The following is an 18,787-nucleotide window of genomic DNA, read 5'->3' as shown; positions in this document are numbered from 1 at the left end:
TCACCTGAAATCCGTGCGGACCCCAGGGTTTCCCATCTCTCATATAGTGCAGATGGATAAATAAAGCTTGCTTATTGGTAGTTCCTAACAATGACAACCTAAATAAATGTAAATATTCATTCCTCTGAGTTGTACTGCTTTAAAAATTGTCCATGATCGCTGTCTTATTATTCTATTTCAATTGTATTACCTTCTTGTTGGATGTTATTATACAGATATTTTTGAAACAAATTATCTTTAACAAAAAGTGCACTCTATCTATGGTATTATGAGTAAATGATATTTTTTTGGCATCCTAAACTTGCCGGAGTATATTACTACGAAAATATATAGAAAGTGATGCATTTGAGGTCAAATTTACATTGCAAAAATTCTGTTGTTTAGTTGCAATGTCTCGTCGAGGACTGCCTGAAGAAAACATTCTGTGCATGTTAGAAGAAACTAATAGTGAGATAACTGAGGTTGAATCTGATACCTAATAGTCATTACAAGTACAAATTTTGAATTGTCTGGGAAAGGGAAAAGAGACCAAATTACCATTTGCTCCATTGAATGTGACGTAAACCTGCTTTTTGATTATGTACTTCCGCAGTGTCGTAGCGAAATTTCAGACTTGTCACCGCAGCACACAAGCTACACAAGCTACAGAACTTGCAGCATCAACTTGAAGAAAATGGAGTGTACAAAACAATCCCGAACACCAGACGTTGACAGAAAATGTCGTCAAGGAGTCTAGGGTCTTATAACCAGCGGAATTAACCATTCAGAATTAATGAAGTACCTTCAAAATTGTTCTAACTTCAGAGATAGCAATTCTAATTTTGCGGGAAACTGATGCTCGAATCTATGTTCAGAAAGTAAAAAAAAAAAACAAGTCAGAAAGTGATATACTAGAAGGAAGTGACAAAACTGAAATATATATATGCATTCATAGACTTCATTATTTTGGCTCTATTGCAAAAGTCAGCAGGAGCAACCTTGAGTGAACTGGGGTCAAGTGAAAATGGAAGTTCAATATTCCGAGCAACTATGTCGCTGAATCGTTTCAAATGTTTCCTTAGCTTTTCCTGATTTGATAACATTCAAACTCGTCAAGAGAAACTGAAAACAGACAAGATGTCAGCAATTCGTGAACTCTGAGAAATATTCCTTTTGAATTTCCAAGACTTGTTGAGACATGGAAATTTCTTGACTGTGGATGAGCAGCTGATACCTACACGTGCAAGATTTTTTGTTTGTTTGTTTGTTTGTTTGTTTTTACATTGCACGTATGCTCGAAAATACAGTATAAAAATTCCCTGAGTGTGTGATACTGAAGCTTAATATTCATTCAAAGAAGAAATATATGTTTGTCAGCGAGTAGGACATGAACGAGGCAACGTAAAAGACAAGATGAAGTGACTTGTAAATCCATAGTTAAATAAGAGAAGAACCATAACCATAGAGATCTATTTCACAATCACTGAGCTCACCGAAGAGTTGCTTCTTCAGAGAACAACAGTTGTTGATACAATGATAAAGTGCACAAAGGACATCCATAAGGAAATGGTTGAACGTCGCGAGCGATCAGAAAACACGTTCATATAAAAAGTGTAGTATATAGAATATTTCAGTGGAATGTATCTTAGTACACAAATGTTTCACTATATATATCAAGTGTGTTCTTTAACTGTAAATGAAATGAAATGAAATATTTAAGTTTTACGACCCACGGTTATGCCGGTTAGGCTAAAGGAGACGGTGATGATGAGAGATGAGTGAAATGGTGGAATGAAGAAAGTGGGAGGAAACGGGAGAACCCCCTTTTTCCACGAGCACGGTGTTTGTCCACCACAAAGTCCACACGGTGCAAGCTGGAATCGAACCAGGGACCCCCAAGCACCGGAGGTGAACGCTATACCACTGAGTCACCGCGCCTCCACCTGTTTCTTTAACTGTATTATAGCAAATAAAAATAAGTAACTGTATTTAACAATATAATAAAAATAAAACCTAATGAAAAAGTACATATTAACAATATTATTGATTGGGGTCCACACGAACCCCACATTGACATTAACGTAATCTATGAAAGGTTGGCCTCATAAGGTAAAAAAAATAATATCACACCACCAACCCTTAAGAGTAATAAAAGAAAGTCTATCATTAATAAATTCAACTCGTTTAGTTCCTGGTATTAAACGAATCGAAATTAAAATACTGTTTGTGTGATTAAATATGGAATTAAATTACGAAAGATTACAATTATAACTAGAAATTATGCTGTCACCTATTTCGAACATTTTAAAAGCATATAGTTTCTAATGTATTGAAATTACATTCCTTATCGATAGTATGAAACGTTGTAAATAGCTGTAAATTTTCATAACTGTTCTCCAATTGGATTTGTGTACAACTAAAAGTAGTTTGGGAAGTTTTAGTCCAAAAAAACCTCTTAAAAACAGTTCTTATTTGTAAAAGAATCGTTTTTGGATGTTGTAATGGTCTGTGCAAGCAGCTTGATAAAAATTCAGCATAGCATAACAACAAAAGATGCTCTTCTTTTATATTAAAAAAAAAAGAAGGAAGCTAAAGTTTGGTATGGTAAGTGTAGGGAACACCGAATTCTATTTCGCCCTGGGCGCCGAAATCTCTAGCTACGGCTCTGCTTACCTGCTATGTTTAGACTCTCGATGTTCCTTCCATCAATTTGTATTATCTGTCCATAACTAAGCGACTTTCCCCCCCCCCCCCAACCAATCAGTGGAACTGACTGCTTTTGTAGTATGGGACTCTGAACTTATTGCTTAACCATTTGCTGTAATTCAATTTTAAAAATCGCCATTATCATGTTGCGTGTTCTTGGTAATGATACGATGATGGATTTTTGTTGCCTTTCACCGGTTAGGAGTACTTTTTTTTTTTTTTTTTTTTTTGTTTACTGGTTTTCGCCGTTGTCCACTGCTATCGCAGAAACGTCTAAACCTTTCCTGCACCCCGGATCTTACTTGTAAGGACAGTTCTACAGGGCAAAGTATCTTTCTGTATACTTACTAATAAATAATGGAATTTACTATTCAGTTCTGTATTTGGAAGCGTACTATTAAATAACTAAACATACAAATTACTATTCGGTACGGAATCTGGAAGAATACTAATAAAATAAGTATTAAAAATATTGACTGTTTTATCTTAAATTATAACAATAAATAACTTTCAAGTAAGTACCCAGTGTTGTATCTGAAGGCATACTAATAAATAAAAAAAAATAAATTAAAAAACTTTTGTGTAAAGTTTGCATTTTGCTAAGTTAATTCCGGTGGGCAAAGCTGTCTCATATCTTTTTTCTCAAATTAGAATGTACATATTTGTGCTAAACTTTAAGTTAAGCGACAACATAAAATAATAGTTAAATGTTCAACGACTTCATAACTGCAAATTTAGGACTAAGAATGAAAGAGATTCCCCGGTGAGAAAACTCGCAGGACATCTCGTGTGTCACCTATGGGAACAGTCTTATTTAACCGCTGAGACCGCTTTTGCACCCAAGAAACTAATTAGCTTGTCCTACTCCATCTCAACAGGTATTTACCAAAACGCACAAGGAGAAAGGGTTCCCAAAATGAATAAAACTGGTCTTCATACACAAATCTGTAGTTTAAGCTTAATCTCTAAACACATAAAGAGATTTCGTGACTAGGCAGTTAATATCGTCGTCTTCCATGACAGAGTAATTCTACTCGACTAAATTGAGAGTATTATTATTATTATTATTATTATTATTATTATTATTATTATTATTATTGGACTTGTATTATGACACTGTGGCACAGTGGTAGAGTGCTCACATTTGACGCGCGGTGTCCCTGATTTGATCACAAGGCACGTGAGTTTTCGATGGACAAGACATAGCTCAAGGATGTTAAACTAAAGATTTGACTTAACCACAAGGAACTATTTTCTTAAATTTAGTTCATCCAGTTTAGATGTATAGTTCAGTTTTCCCTGGTTGGTGGTCCGTAGCTAAAAATTTGGGTGTCTCTCAATTGTGCTAAATCAGCATTTTATAAGTACCTTTGTTTCTAAACGAAAAGATGTTTAATTTTTCCATGACTTTTACATTCTGGTTTACACTGTTTGTCATACTTTTACATTGCCCCACTCTTTCTTCCCTTCGAGCATCTTCCACTCTCTCAACAATCGTGATGTTCTGACATCAGTTAGATGTTAAGTGGATTCTCATCAAATAATGTCGGGCTATATGCTTCAGGCAATCGATGGCAGATGAAAAGATGTTAATATTATAAAGGTAACTTCCAATGTTATGCATATATAATGCATTTTGTTGTTAGAGTGAGTGTTGAATCTTGATAGAAGCAAAAAAAAAAAAAAAAAAAAAAATGATGAATGTATGAGCAATATATGAGCAAATAGTAAACCACATTTTCGTTTAATGGAAATTTTATACTAATTTCAATCAATTAAAACACAAATTAACTGAATAAAGGATGATAAAATGCAGCCAATGGCTCAAAACTCTTCTGATACTATTTCTAGATCTTATTTATTACGGTGCTTTGTTACACTTTATAAGTTAGATCAACGTAAAGAAGACCCTCCCCTATGGAGGGTAGAACGGGTAGAACTGCATACTCCAATTCCTGGCAAATATTTACTTAATTTGACTATTTTTACACTACTCATTATAACATCGTACATTTCAGTTCTAATTCACTATTGTTAATCAACTGGCTATAAGTTTTCGGTGGTTAAATGGAAAAGTCCTTTGTTTCTTCCAGTGTTTAAAGAAAAATCATCATTTATGTATATCTGCATAATCTTTAGACATCTAGCTCCTTCAAAGCGTTTCATGTAATGCTTTTGTTTACAAAATTGTATTATATATGATGATGACCAATTGAAAAAATAACTAATAATAGATAGCAAAGAATTTACCCACCTGACTGCCATCGTATGTCCATGAACCGAACTTCATGAAGCAAGTCTGCTGATCGAAAGGGAAATATCGGACATCTATTTCACAGGAAGATTTAAAGATGGCTGGAGGCGTCCAAACTACTTTGCCCGTAAAATGGAGGACTGCTTTAGTCATTGTAGTTACTACGTATTCGCCGTCAGCACTGTAACAAGAAAGCAGAGGGCCAAATTAAGTACTTCTGTGACTAATGGAGACAAATGTAGTAAGAAATAAACTTATTTATAGATACAACAAGAAGACCCTCTCCTATGGAGGGTAGAACTGGTCTAAGATTCTTAGAGAAGCTGGAAACCTACTTAACATAATGATTTCCGCAGAAACAATTTTCTTATAATCCTTACAAAGTATTTCTAATCCCTAAATATCGTTGCACGGAAGAATTGCGTAGATTTCTGCAATTTACCTAAAAGAGTAATTAAAAAATGACATTATAGAACTACGGAATCCAGTATTCTACATGGTCCAATAGACTTTCTAGGAGTTTTTCAGTTATTAGTTCTGTAATCAAGGCAAGAGAGGAAATCTATTCTTCGGATAATGATTTATTATTTTTTAAAAAAAGTGATTTCTTGCTGCATTCGTACCGTTATTGCTCTATGAAAATACAATATTACAATTAGAACCGAGAGATGTATACAACATTCGGTTACAATATCGGGCTCAAAGTCATATTAAACCATTTCTTGGGACACTAAACTGTGAAGGTCATTTCCAAAACCTGCAAAATTTATTTTGAACAAAAATTGAGATAACACTTCTTTCAAGCTTTTCGCAGTTCCCGATATCTGAAACGAGATAAAATATGTGGGAGAACGTTTTCTTTCACTTTTTATTTTAAATCTCATTTCAGGTAGAGGGAAGAGTGAAGAACTTGAAACAAGTGACTATCTCAATTTTTGTTCAAACTGGATTTGGGAGAGAGAGGAAATTACCTTCACAATTCATATCGAATAAACCATTCTTTTTATTTATTACCATTTTTGCTCTGTGGGGATTAATTAATATTCCTACATTGCTACCATTTCCGGTTTCAACAGAGGCATTAGAGCCAAGATTGAGCCTATTTTTGGTATATTCTACTAAAATCATATCAGAGAAATAAAGCTTTTCATAATGTTTATTACCACTTTTGCTCTATAAGGATCAAAAACGAAACCGGTAATGATAAGTTTTAGCTACTTTTAGTTTTAGTATAGTGCCAGTATACAGTTGTTTAGCATTTTGTACTGTGAATCTTACCTCCCTTTTACCTTTTTCCTCTATTGCAATTCACATTGAAAAAAAAAAAAATAAGTGAAATACTTCAGTTTAACCTCACAATTATGCCCTTTAGGCTAAGGCAGACAGATGATTAAGGCAAGTGAAAGATGACGAAACAATTGGTGTAATGAGAATGTGGAAGGAAACGGAAGTACCCCGAGAAAATCCAATGGACCTGAAATTGTCTAACACAAACTTACTTGGCCGGGAGTTGAACCAAGGGACTCATGCAACAGAGGTAAGCGCTCTACCACTGAACCTCTGTAGCTTTGGGGACAATTTATGGTAATTAGTGGAATTGGGCATAGTGTAGTTATTTTTTTTTTTTTAATACCTTAATTTGGCCGTAATAAGCGTTTCCAACCAAAGCCGTAGATACATTTCTTTGTTGTATTAAGATCCTAAACATGTATGCGAAATTCGTAGCTTCTTTTATTCACAGTGTAGCCACTCTACAACCAATTCGACTATCTTAACTTGATTCCATCTCCGCAATTAGTCATTTACGACCAAATTCACAGATAAGCGTTAATTCTTGTATTGATGTTCTAAATATGTATTCAAAGTTTATGGGTTGCTTTATTCAATGTAGCCATCACATAACCAATTCTGGTAATTACCTTAAGTTGGTTCCATTTTTGTACTTAGGCTATGAGTTTCCGACCAAGTCACAGCTAAACTCTTTTCATGTATTGAGATCCTAACCACATACAAGGGCCCCCATTAGGGGGGAAAGGTGGGGCGCTCGCCCCCTTGAAGAAATTGCACTTCAGAATATCGAAAACTCAATTGAATTTTTAGAATAGTTACAGCAAAATTTGAAACTATAATTGAAATGTCGCTTATACTTGCTCCCCTTGAACTACAACATGGGCGCCCTTGACCACATATGTAAAGTTTATCGTTTTATTCCAAGAACAACCTGTATATTCATGAATGAACATTTCAACCAAACCACACTCACGAAAAAGGAAATTCATATCGTCAGTTTTTGGCAGTCAATTAAACAGAAGTTATGAGCCAAGAAACCGGTATAAAGAATATAATTTTACTGTTGGCAACACACAAAAGTTTAGCGATCGAATCATATCGAGATGTCGACAAGCCATATATAATAGATACATCACGGGTCAAAGTTGACAAATCTCACTAAGAGTTTTGAATATTTTATACCTAGTTAAGTGTTTTTTTTTAAGTAATTTGGTGTCCCACCATCTTCTTAGGCGTAAGAAAGGACGCTGACATTTTTGTTAAAATTCTGAGTGTCCTGTTTAATTCCGGACAGATGGCAATCCCAGCTGCTTAGTTCAATTTTCTGTTTAAGCATGTTAGCTCTCTCTAAAATAGGTATCTGTCATCGTGCTAAAATTATCAAAATAAAGATTTTTTGAGCAAATCAGTGAGATTATTTCAAGTCTCAATGAGGGTTAGAATAGACCCTATTGTCCTACAAGCCAAAGGTGGTTGTCTGTCTTAATTTAATTAACCTAACGAGGTCTTTAACGAACTTCTGGCAGTTTCTGAACAATCCAACGTACTATATTAAGAGGTTGAAGATTTCACATTTCAAGATCGAGTTTCAGGTATATTACAAATACCAAGAGAAGTTCGTTTGTCTAGTTTTTTCACAAGAATATTGAATTTGGGATATTTTGTCAGACTTTCTTGATTTTATGAACTTTGCGTAAGTTATCAGTAGAGTGAAATGTACATACCTTCTGACAAGTGTAATCTTATTATTGCGTGTACTATATGAGAAACTTCTGCGAATAGTCTTATGTAAAACTAAGTGTGTATTTGTATGTTGGAAGTCGAAAAAGTTGTCTTTAAAAAAGAAAAATCTACCTCTTTGACCTGGCTTCCTTTGTCGGTAAATTCATTTGTCTGTTTCCCATTCTCCTCGTTTCAGCGCATTTCTGCTTGCTTGCATATTCTCTTTCTCTCTCTGTTTCTCTGCGCCTGTCTTTTGCTTGGTATTCAGCCTCTCTTCTATTCCCTAGGTTCCAAGTTGAACCGCCAGTGTTATTAAATTTACACCGTGGTTGATTCACATCTTAATACGGCGGCGCCCAGACGTGTTGTTACTGACTGTCGCATCCTGGAATTCATGAGCACTTTCCTTAGCTCATATAAGAGGTTCCAGCAAAGCTACATTATATGTACCTTGTGTGCGTGAATATTCGTGTAAATATGTGTGTGCATTTGTGAGCCTGTGAATATATTATTATTACATAGCAAGGACATATATTAAGAAGTTCGTTAGTGAACAAAAAATACAGAGAGAGAGAATAGTTGCGTATTCCACTTTTTTAAATCTTTGGAGCACAGTTTAAATGCATTAAACAGGAACCACAAACAACCTCTGGTATTTTATTTGTGTATCCATGCAACTGTAACTACATTATGTAAAATATATAAATTTACATTTGCATTGTAAGGTGCGCAACACTCCAAGAAAACAAAGAAACAACTGAAAAGTGAAACTCTACGTATAATTTTGTTCTAACACCATGATTTTCAATTTATGTCATACTCATAACAGATAGAAAGGAACTGTGCAATCCATTAAAGTTATATAATTACAAAATTTTATAAATAAAGAAAGTCTTCATTTGAAATGAAAGTTTGCAATTTGCTTTGTCAACATTGGGATTAAGTACGTTCCAGTTTCAGTTATCTCCCTTACTTATATTTACAAAGGAAGTCCCGGCCTTAGAGCCCTGTGGACTACTTCACTAAATTTTTTTTTAATAAATTGTTTGAAACAATAATATGAACTAAGATAGCACGTGCCAAAATGGCCGAATTTGCCTGTTTTAAATATAATTGTTTATCACACTGTTAATGTAATGAGAAAGGATAAGAGGCGCAGGAACATGTTGAAAATGAAAAACGGTATATCGAAATTGTAACAAACAATAAAATTGTAAAAAGTAATGAATTGTAAATATTAAAAATTGAATAAAAATTGAGAGCAAGGCTCCCCAACACTTAGCGTTTACAGCGCCATCTCTTATCCCTGATTAACAGTTGTATCTAAATTCCTAAATATACTGAGGAATAAGCAATTTGATGTTCGTCGTATCTCAATTGTAGAGAATTAAAGTTCTCTCGAACTGTAGTAACTCAAGATACGACAGTTTGAAAGAAGAATTAAAGTAAGTTTCTATTGTTCACACAGAGTCGTATCTCAAACGACTTTCTATTTTGTGTGAGTGAGTGTTCACCTTAATGCGTAATTTGTTTAAATATGTTTTTTAAGCAAGCAGGAAATAATTATTTGTCTTCACAAGTGTTCCCTGTGATCAAGCTGGCTTGTAAAAAGCAGCCTTTTGAGGTAGTGGAACTACAGCATATTGATTTCGTCAACTTCAAGCAGTTCTCCGAAGAAATTATAATTCTACAAAGTCTAGAATCACAGGAAAGTAATCCTAAAGACTAAACAAGAAGAACATAATGGAAATAAGAGTTTTGAAGAGGTCAGCCACAACCAACGACACAACTAGGCTAGTTATCGCCGGGGCAAGAACTCTCCTTAGTCCCTTCCCCCTGACCAACCAAACCAAAACGCACCTCGACTACACGTGATATTGGCATCAGACAGTAATTCTGCTATTCTATTTTTTCTTTAAGTGGTAACGCGCTTAATTTCAAAATTGCAGTACATAATTTAATTTTAGTACAAAATAAAACACCAAATTAATATTTGATTGCCAAATAATCTGAGAGTAGTATGCTTGACATATTCTTATAGTCATATCGTAATAACAGAAAATCACAATGTTTTTGGAATTATATCGGGATATGCACATGTGTAGAATAAATTAACAGTCTGTTGCTTTAGAATAGAATATTTAATTATGACAAACAGTCAAGCTATTGTCTCGAGTATTATATTCGGACATTTGTACAAATCTCTTATATCGAAGTTAAATGAAACTACAAAAGCTGAAACTATAGTAAAATTTAACTTTGTGAGCTCTTTTGTCTGCAAAGGTTTTTATAATGTACTCAAAAGATAGCTTTCATGCTAACTTATGTTCTGTGGATATGATCTTAAAATTGATGGGTCGTTGTTGTCCTGTTAAGTTTTTGAGTTATTTTTTTTTTTATATTCTTCAGTTTGCTAAAACTTCTTCCCTTGCCTTATAGTGAAAATAAATATTTGCCCAGTTTTGCGCCCCTCAATGCGGCGCCTGTGGCATAAACCCTATTTGCCTCACCTCCTTAGTGACGTTACTACCGACAACTATTTTCTACAAAATTAGCCAAATACAATTCGACTACAAGGAACTCCAATTTAAGCGCCTGAAGAAGAACGTAAAATATTTTATGATCGAACTTAGTCTGCGAAAGCTGAAAGTCGCCAAAGACAAATACACAGACTTAATGTCTCTGTGCAACGGAATAACCCCTGTCATACGAATGTCTGAGCATCAGCAATTTTACTTGCACCTCGATCATTAAGACGGTTTCAAACGAAACCGTGTTTCTTTTTGTATTTTTGTTAACTTCAGCTCTGTCTTTTTTTCTCAATTAATTTATGAACACGGATCAATAAGTTTCAATATCGTATGGAGGTGCTATTGACTGTAGTCATTTAAGTTATACTCATGTTTACTTAAAAGAATACTATTATCCTCTAGTTTAATAACAATACTCTAGTTTATTAACAATAACTTATCTTTAATTTCATTATTGAGCAGCTGTCTTTAATTTTAGTTTTCTTTCATACAGCTTCACATACACTTAATAGTGTTAATTTGTAGTATTTATTCCATACTACATTGTTTCCTTTTTTGGTGAAAGGTCATAAGCCTTATGAGTTTGTTCTTTTACTATTAATTTCATAAACATGTTTAATTAATTAATGAAACAAATAAGACTTTTGATTCTATCGTTTGTGTACTATTTTGTATAACTTACTCATATCAAAGATGAATATAACAACTTAGATGTACACAAATGGACAAATTTACAGTTTTCCAACTTAAATTTGACATTATTCTTATATTCCAAGAACTATACACAGTGACGTTATCCATTCTTAAAACAAACTTTTTTTTTTTCAAACAGAAGTATCTCAAATAACATATATTTTGAACGTGTGGTATTGATGAATGTCCCTTTGGTTACAGTGTTTCAAAAATGGTTAATATTTGTTGGTAAACACGAGCGTAACAGGAAAGTAAAATAGGTGCAAAATTTCAAATCGCTCTCCTGAAAAATGAGAAAAACTGAGATACGACACTTTGCAAACAGAGGGACGATATTTTGTTTATCATTTTTAAATTAATGCTTTCAAAGTCTTATGGACCATTAGAATTAAACAATGAATATAGATTTTAATTCAGTCTCTGTGATGAATTTGCTTAATCCAAAATGTTCTATCCATTTCTACATTAAAATTGAAAGGAGTCAAACGGTATGAAGGGCACATTTTGGAAAATGTATATTGGCTTGTAAGTTTCAGTAGGAAATGAGTTGCGTTATTTTGCAAAGGAACTTTAACGTATTATACATATAAATATACAAAACATGTCAGTTCTTATCTTGCACTCTCTTCAATTGCTTTACAGACACGATCATTTAGAATTATTATTATTGGAGTGATGGTTGAAATTTATTGTCGTTTTGATATAAATCGCGCTTCAGCCTTCATTGTGTCCTGTTCAATGTTAATAGTCATGAAGAATTACCCAGATCTAGAAGGAATTGCTGAAACTACTTTCAATGGTAGTTTTATGTTGGGAGAAGTAACATGCTTGGGTTTGCCTTGTGTCATCGTTCTTAGCCCTAATAGTTGTAGTTTTGACCTGCTGAGCGTAAATTTTCTTTTTGTAGCCATTTTATATAATGTTGTTTCTAAGTCATACCGCTAACCCAGCTAATAATTCATTTATACCAGCATACTTGCTGTATGTATGGTAGCATACATATAGCAATTATGCCTACGTAAATAAGTCATGAGAGGGTGTGGCCATAGGTTCGATTCCTACGTGACAGAAGGAGGCAGTAAATGAGCTAATTCGCTATGCTCCCTTAGCTTGCTAGGTAAACATTTACTGTATGTCTTATATATTATATTTATGTACAGTTATAAACGCTTCTCCGAGAAAATAGCTTCTGTCACGGAAAAGTTAGATCACACCTGTTGTAATTATTCTCCGTAACAGTTTTAAAATTCGTTATTAAAATCTGAACTAGTAGATATTAGCAGGGTACTGGGAAGTGGTGTGAAAGCTAACATTTCAATCAGCTTTCATTACGTACTTCAATGTGATTAGAGAGACTGTTGTGAAACTTCCACAAGCTGGAATAATGGCAAATAATTTTCGAAAACAAAGCAGCTATAAAAGGAGTTAACGGTTGACAATTGATACAAAAAGCTATTAACAGATGTCTCTACCTGCGAGCTATAAAGATCTCTATCTGTTAACGTGAAAATAACGATGCTATCTACGGAAATACATACTGTTATATATCTAATGTCGTTCTAAAATCACGTAAACGCATTAAAATATGAAGTGTATAACTTCTGTATGCTGTAATATCTACAATTTCCTTGGAAAATATGGACGCAATTTTTCTTGAAATAGAAGGAGCGAACTGAATTTAATTGGCCCACCGTAAAATATAACTTTTGGTTTATACTTAATTAACGCTTCGTACCTTGTGTACCTATTTCATTTTGTTCTTGTGCTTGGGTAATCCTCCATCTTCCGGGAGCATAGCGAAACTTTCTCCTCTTCCTGAATGCAACATTTCACAGAAACCAATTAACGACTTTACTAGATATTGTCCCCAACGAATACCTTCATATCTTTAGGAAACACAACAACGAACGCCTTCTGAAATAAACCCAAGGAAAACTTGTTAGTGGAGTTTCTCAAGAGATTGTACGCTCAGGCGAAGTAAGGTAGAGAAGACCAAATAAAACAAGCTCTCAGAACAATGTAGAGTACGTAGAATGTGTTTTTGCCCCGTGCAATTTTATCAGGTAATTTAAGTGTCCCCGAGACTTTGCAAAACGCTGGTTGTTTTCTATTGTAAAAGGTTATGCGAGATTAACAAAATGAGTTATATTGCAGAGTTGCGTGAATCGGAGCTTTTTCATTCTAAATGGGAATTTGTAACTAAATCCCGCTAGGTCTTTAATTCAAGCTTTAAGTTTATGGAACTACGTAGTTTGGACAACCCATGTTCATACGAGATCACGAACTTCTACACATGTTTCCTTTTATTCTCTCTCTCTCTCTCTCTCTCTCTCTCTCTCCTTTTTTAAAAAGCAAATAATGATTGTCGAGTCTTCGCTTATTAGTGTTCTTCAGAAGTATGCCACTTAACTAAACTTACTTACTTGAATGGTAGTAGGATTGACTGTTCATTATGTAATCCCTGGCCAATGAAGTTTCTGGTGGACAACATCGTGCCCGTGGGATTTCTCGGGGTACTCTCGTCTTTCTCGTTCCACTAATTCTTCCATCATCATTCACTTGTTTAATCATCGTTTCCGTTAGCCTATAGAGCGTAATCGTGGGACGTTAAACTAAAAAATTTAATTTGATTACAGTATATATAGTTTGGTACATCAATATTATGCAGTCCCAGTCAGTGATAGGTCTCCCTATTGTTTTGACAGAGCTACTATGAGATTATTTTAGTGAAACAACTACATAATGTTATCTAAATAATTTGAATTGAAATAAGAATTGGTCTAATTTATTAATAATTAAAGGTAGTCGATAAATTCAGATAAGATCCTTCATGACTATGTAAAATTGTGGTGTAAGAGGCCCGGGTTTGATTCTATGTGAATCGGATCCCACGTTAATCCGTACGTTCACGCATCACATATTTAGTGTAGGAACTGAAAGGGACGCTAAATTCAAACCAACCTACCAATCAGTGACATTGTGAGCTCATATACAATATTATAAGACCGTTTAGAATACAAAGAACTAATGATCACGCCAGTAGTAAAAAGCGTCTATGCTTAGATAGACACTTTCTCTTTTTATATTAGTTTGAAGATGCTGAAGAAAAATAAAGCAATATTTAAATATATCCGTCCGTGGGATCACGAGAAAAATGGCTTCAAATTTGGGATATTTATTTATAATCGAAGTTTTAGATCACTTCTATAATAACCCCATGGACGTATATGTCTAAAAGAATAGTTCCGCTGGGTGCAAGCTGACACAGGGAAGTCATGTAATTGGACCTTTACCTGGAAAATGTTTCTAAATCCCAACAAATGTACTACAATCATTACTTCCTTAAACAAAAAAAAAAAATGGTTTTCGACAGAGTATCCCTACCAAACGAATTTCAACTGAAAAAAATCTCTTGTTTTTGATAAAAAAAAAAATATTCTTTGCGGATGATATCAGTTTGATCTTATCCAGAGCTATGAAACTATTTGGTCTACTCTTTAGATTTCCTGAAATACAAAGTCCTCCTGCCCTGATCTTTTATAAGGTTTTAATTTCTCCGAGCATTGAATACTGTTCACTGTATGAAACATGGCAATACTTAATAATCTATCTCGCATTGACTCTGTACTAAACTTCTTTCTAGGCATAGTTAGATTTAGAATTTCCGTGTTACGTAACTACTCGAAACATGAACTAATGACTTTAATGAAACTTATGTTCCTCTGACAAACGACGTCGCAGAGATGTTTTACTTTACCTGTATAAGACCATCAATGGCAAAATTGATTCTGAATTTTTACTATCGCAAATTAACTTTCGCGATCCTCCGCGAACCAGCGAAAATGGCATGTTTCTAGTACTTGTGGTTTTCTAGATCTCATTGTCGAAAGGATTGGTCACAAACATAGTAACTTTTCTTGACCACAAACGTACAAACCTAGCATTTTACTATATAAATAATACGTATATTTAATGTTTTTTCTGAAGGTAAGATATCCATCTGAACACAGCAGTGCGAAAGAAGCGAAGGAAAGAGTTACAATAATGATAATAAAAAATAAAGTAGATTATGCGCTTTGCAAGAAGTATGTATCTCGTAACCTCATTTCTGAAGTAATATTACTTGTTGTGATGTAGGGCCTCTTCTCAGCACCGAGGCCATATGAGGAGTGGAGCTACCATTTAAGTACAATGCGAACCATAATAATGCATTCTAACTTCAAGATAAGAATCGAACCTGATACTCCGTGCACCAAATTCGCGTGCTGGTCACTAGACGTGCGGGAGATATTGACGCAATAACGTAAGATAAAATATACGCTAGATTCTCTTTCTTTTAACATATAGAACAAATATATCTTATATGTTAAATCTTAATTTAAATGTGTTAGTGCTCTTTTGCATAAAAAAATGGTAAACACGTTGTTTCAGTTCATGTAATACCAGGTTCAATCTCCGATGGAAACACACAGCCTTAGTAAGACATATCCCCTATTCTATATTTTCGGAGTCAATTGAACCATGATAAGCAATGTTCACATTAAAAAATGAGTACTGTAGATAAAGTGTAAAGATTTTTGTGATACCTGCCATTATAACGACAACAACAGTACGGGAAATCAAAATTAACACACATACACATTACTATTTTGCAGTATCACATGGTGAATTTTGCCTACTTGTGTGAAGTAACTGTTTTCTTTGCCACCTAGAAGTTTAATGTGAATTCCACTTTCTCTAGAAATACTGTAAGTATATAGTTTACTTAGTTTTTCTTTTTTTTTTTTTTTTTTTTACATAAAATTGTAAGTTGTGACATTCAAACAATTTTGTCAGGGACATATCTCATTGTTCTGCTGTTAGTGCTATTTTTAGAGCAGCTCTAGGAGAGAACCATGCAGTTACGAAATTTCATCACTTTTCTTACATTGTTATATCTATGATACTTACTGCACTGTGAACATAATGGTGCTTACTGTTTACACGGAAAAGGAATAGAGTGACCAAATTATTACTTGGTTATACAGTTTTCAGTATTATTTAGCTAGTCATGAAATGAAAATAGCGTAATGCTATTTTTGACTGCTATATTTGACTGAACATACGGAGACCCACAAGACTCTCTTATGTCACCCCAGATATATGTTAGCTTAGACTGGAGTTCTGAATAACTCTGCAATACGGTTTAAGATACGTCTCTTTTATACACGTCCCAACTGATTTACTGTAGTTTGAAATTTATTTATGGTCACATGGGATAGAGTTAATCAACTCCAACGAAACACTAAACCCAGCATCTATATAGAAGAGCCTTGTTGTATTGAACTGTCACGGTCAATATCTCCTTTCGGCAAGTTCTTGAAGCCATTTGGGCTTTACGACAAAGAATCTCAGAAGTGAAAATAATACAGACAAAAGCTCGTATAAAGAAGAAACGTCACGCCTAGATTGACGAAACTTCCATTCAACAACGTCTGTCCCTTCCACAATTTTTTTTCATTTTCATTTGGAGGTACGGACGGTCGATAAAATCTACAGAGAAAGTTTGTTTAACAAAAGACAAACTCTGCCCTGAGAAGCCTTTCCTTCATTTTCTTCCTCAACGACCAGTAGTCTGTGTCAACACAACAATTTGACGAACGAATTGACTCGTCACTCGCAAGACCCAACAGAGCCTGTGTTTGTGTTTTGTGATTGTCACAGCAAGAATTATTTTAGCTGGTAGGACGTTTGCTCTCTAAAAGCTTAGAATTTTACAACAATGAGAGTTCAGCTGCTTCTGTAGGAAATTTCTCTCAAAGTTCCTAGACAAATATAACTCAAATACAATAATATAGATGCTTTGAACAATTTCTTCTTGTATGTGTTATAATGCTAAACTATGTACAATCTAAGGAGAGATGCACTCAGGATTTTTTTTTCTCGAGAAGGAGAGACCAATCTCAAAGACAGGCGCAAATGTACATACACTTTGATACGTCCGCGCACATAACACTTTATGTAAGTTAACAAGTATTTACGTACATTGCACAACACTATTAGAATAGTTAATATACGAGTGAGGATAGCAAACTAAGGTTACAATGCCGATATTCCTGGATTTTCCTCCGTTATAGAGGAATGAGAAGTGCCAACTTCATAATTTTAATACATAGAGTTGGCAACTGTACAGAGTTTCAGCCATCCGCTACCTACGGCGCTAGTTTTAGGTAAACACAAATGGCGACTCGTTTGGAAAACTGGTCTCGCGACGGAGTCTGCTCAGTTGTTCGATTTGTGTGGGCTGCTGAACATGTAACCGCTGCTGAAATTCACTGGTAGCTGGTAGAAGTTTACGGCCAGGACTTCTCACTGATTGCGTCATCTTCCTTCACGACAACGCGCGCCCGCATATAGCCCAGAAACAGTTTCGCTGGGACTTCATTGACCACCTTCTCCACAGTCCGAACCTCGCTCCAAGTGACTTTCACCTGTTCCCGCATTTCAAGGAGCACCTAGGAGTCCGTATCTTCGCTTCAGGCGAGAAGATGAAATACTTTGTGACGCTGTGGCTTTTTTCAAACTCATCCCTCGATGAAACAACCGAAATGCTTCAACCGATATGGGTAGGGTATGTCGAAAAAAATAACCTAATGTATGTACTATCTGTTTCGAAAATCATCGGAAAGGCTATTGCCAACTCCTTTCCCCATCCTGCAGATGGCTATGAATCTAATAATTCAAGCAACATATTCAGGACCAAATGTTCAATTCAAAATTCGTATACATAAAGTCGATACATTTTTATCATAGTTAGAAAAATATATTGCGCATTTTCCCTATTTAAAAAAGCAGTTATTAATAACACACAATGTCTAATTTCACAACTGTTGCTAGAAATAGTGATCCCTTTATCTGAACTAAATATGTTACCACCTGAACAACATATCGGGACTTTGAATTATCCGATTCCCACAATTGTTGTACTTGGATAACAATTTCCGTAATAACGTTCTCATAGATGATATTGCCTTATTAGACGTATGCATAGTTGCAACGTTTCTGATTAGACAGGATTTCAAAACATTATTAACACTACTAACAACCAACAGTAAACATTATGCATACCACAAGCATTGCTACTAAAAAACTATTCCTAGGTACTACTCACGATGTAGTTATTGTTTTTTTTTTTCTATAATCACTCCGCATTTTACTGTCCAAGCCTTAGACTCTATTAGCAGTAACCACTACGCGTTCAGGTAAATTTGCATTTTCCACCAACCAGTAAAGGATCCATATTTTTAATTACTTAATTTGTTTTCTGACTATGTAGGATGTATCGTTGGTAAACGGCGTTGTAAAAGATAATTTCGGAAATTAAATTAACTCACTAATAACATCTCACTATTTTTTTCACACAAGCCATTCAAAATAATCGAATAACACATACAAATAATAACTATAAAGTCTACAGACCGTGAGAAGAATTGACGTTAGAAGAATTTATTACATCTTCGTTGTTTTCACTTCATTCTCCCTCCCGATAGTCTAGTGATAATCTTGGTGTACGGGGTTCAGGATTCGATCTTCATTGAGAGAACCTTGAAATCTAAACGCATTACGGTGTTTC

The 18,787-nt window shown here is 34.7% G+C and overlaps 1 protein-coding gene across 1 annotated transcript in view; it reads right to left on the bottom strand.

Moving 5' to 3' along the window:
* The window catches only part of LOC145666618 (acetylcholine receptor subunit alpha-L1-like), a 574,605-nt gene that overhangs the window by 71,917 nt on the left and 483,901 nt on the right, over nt 1-18,787 (bottom strand). Inside the window, exon 4 of the mRNA XM_081734056.1 lies at nt 4,940-5,120. Within this exon, the coding sequence (XP_081590182.1) occupies nt 4,940-5,120 (181 nt within the window). The remainder of the gene's footprint in view (nt 1-4,939; nt 5,121-18,787) is intronic.

This window comes from Thermobia domestica, chromosome 12 (assembly GCF_964235325.1).
Source record: "Thermobia domestica chromosome 12, izTheDome1.hap1.1, whole genome shotgun sequence".
Lineage (NCBI taxonomy): Eukaryota > Metazoa > Arthropoda > Insecta > Zygentoma > Lepismatidae > Thermobia > Thermobia domestica.
Note: the sequence above shows the minus strand (reverse complement) of the source record. Positions and strands in the feature narration are given on the sequence as shown.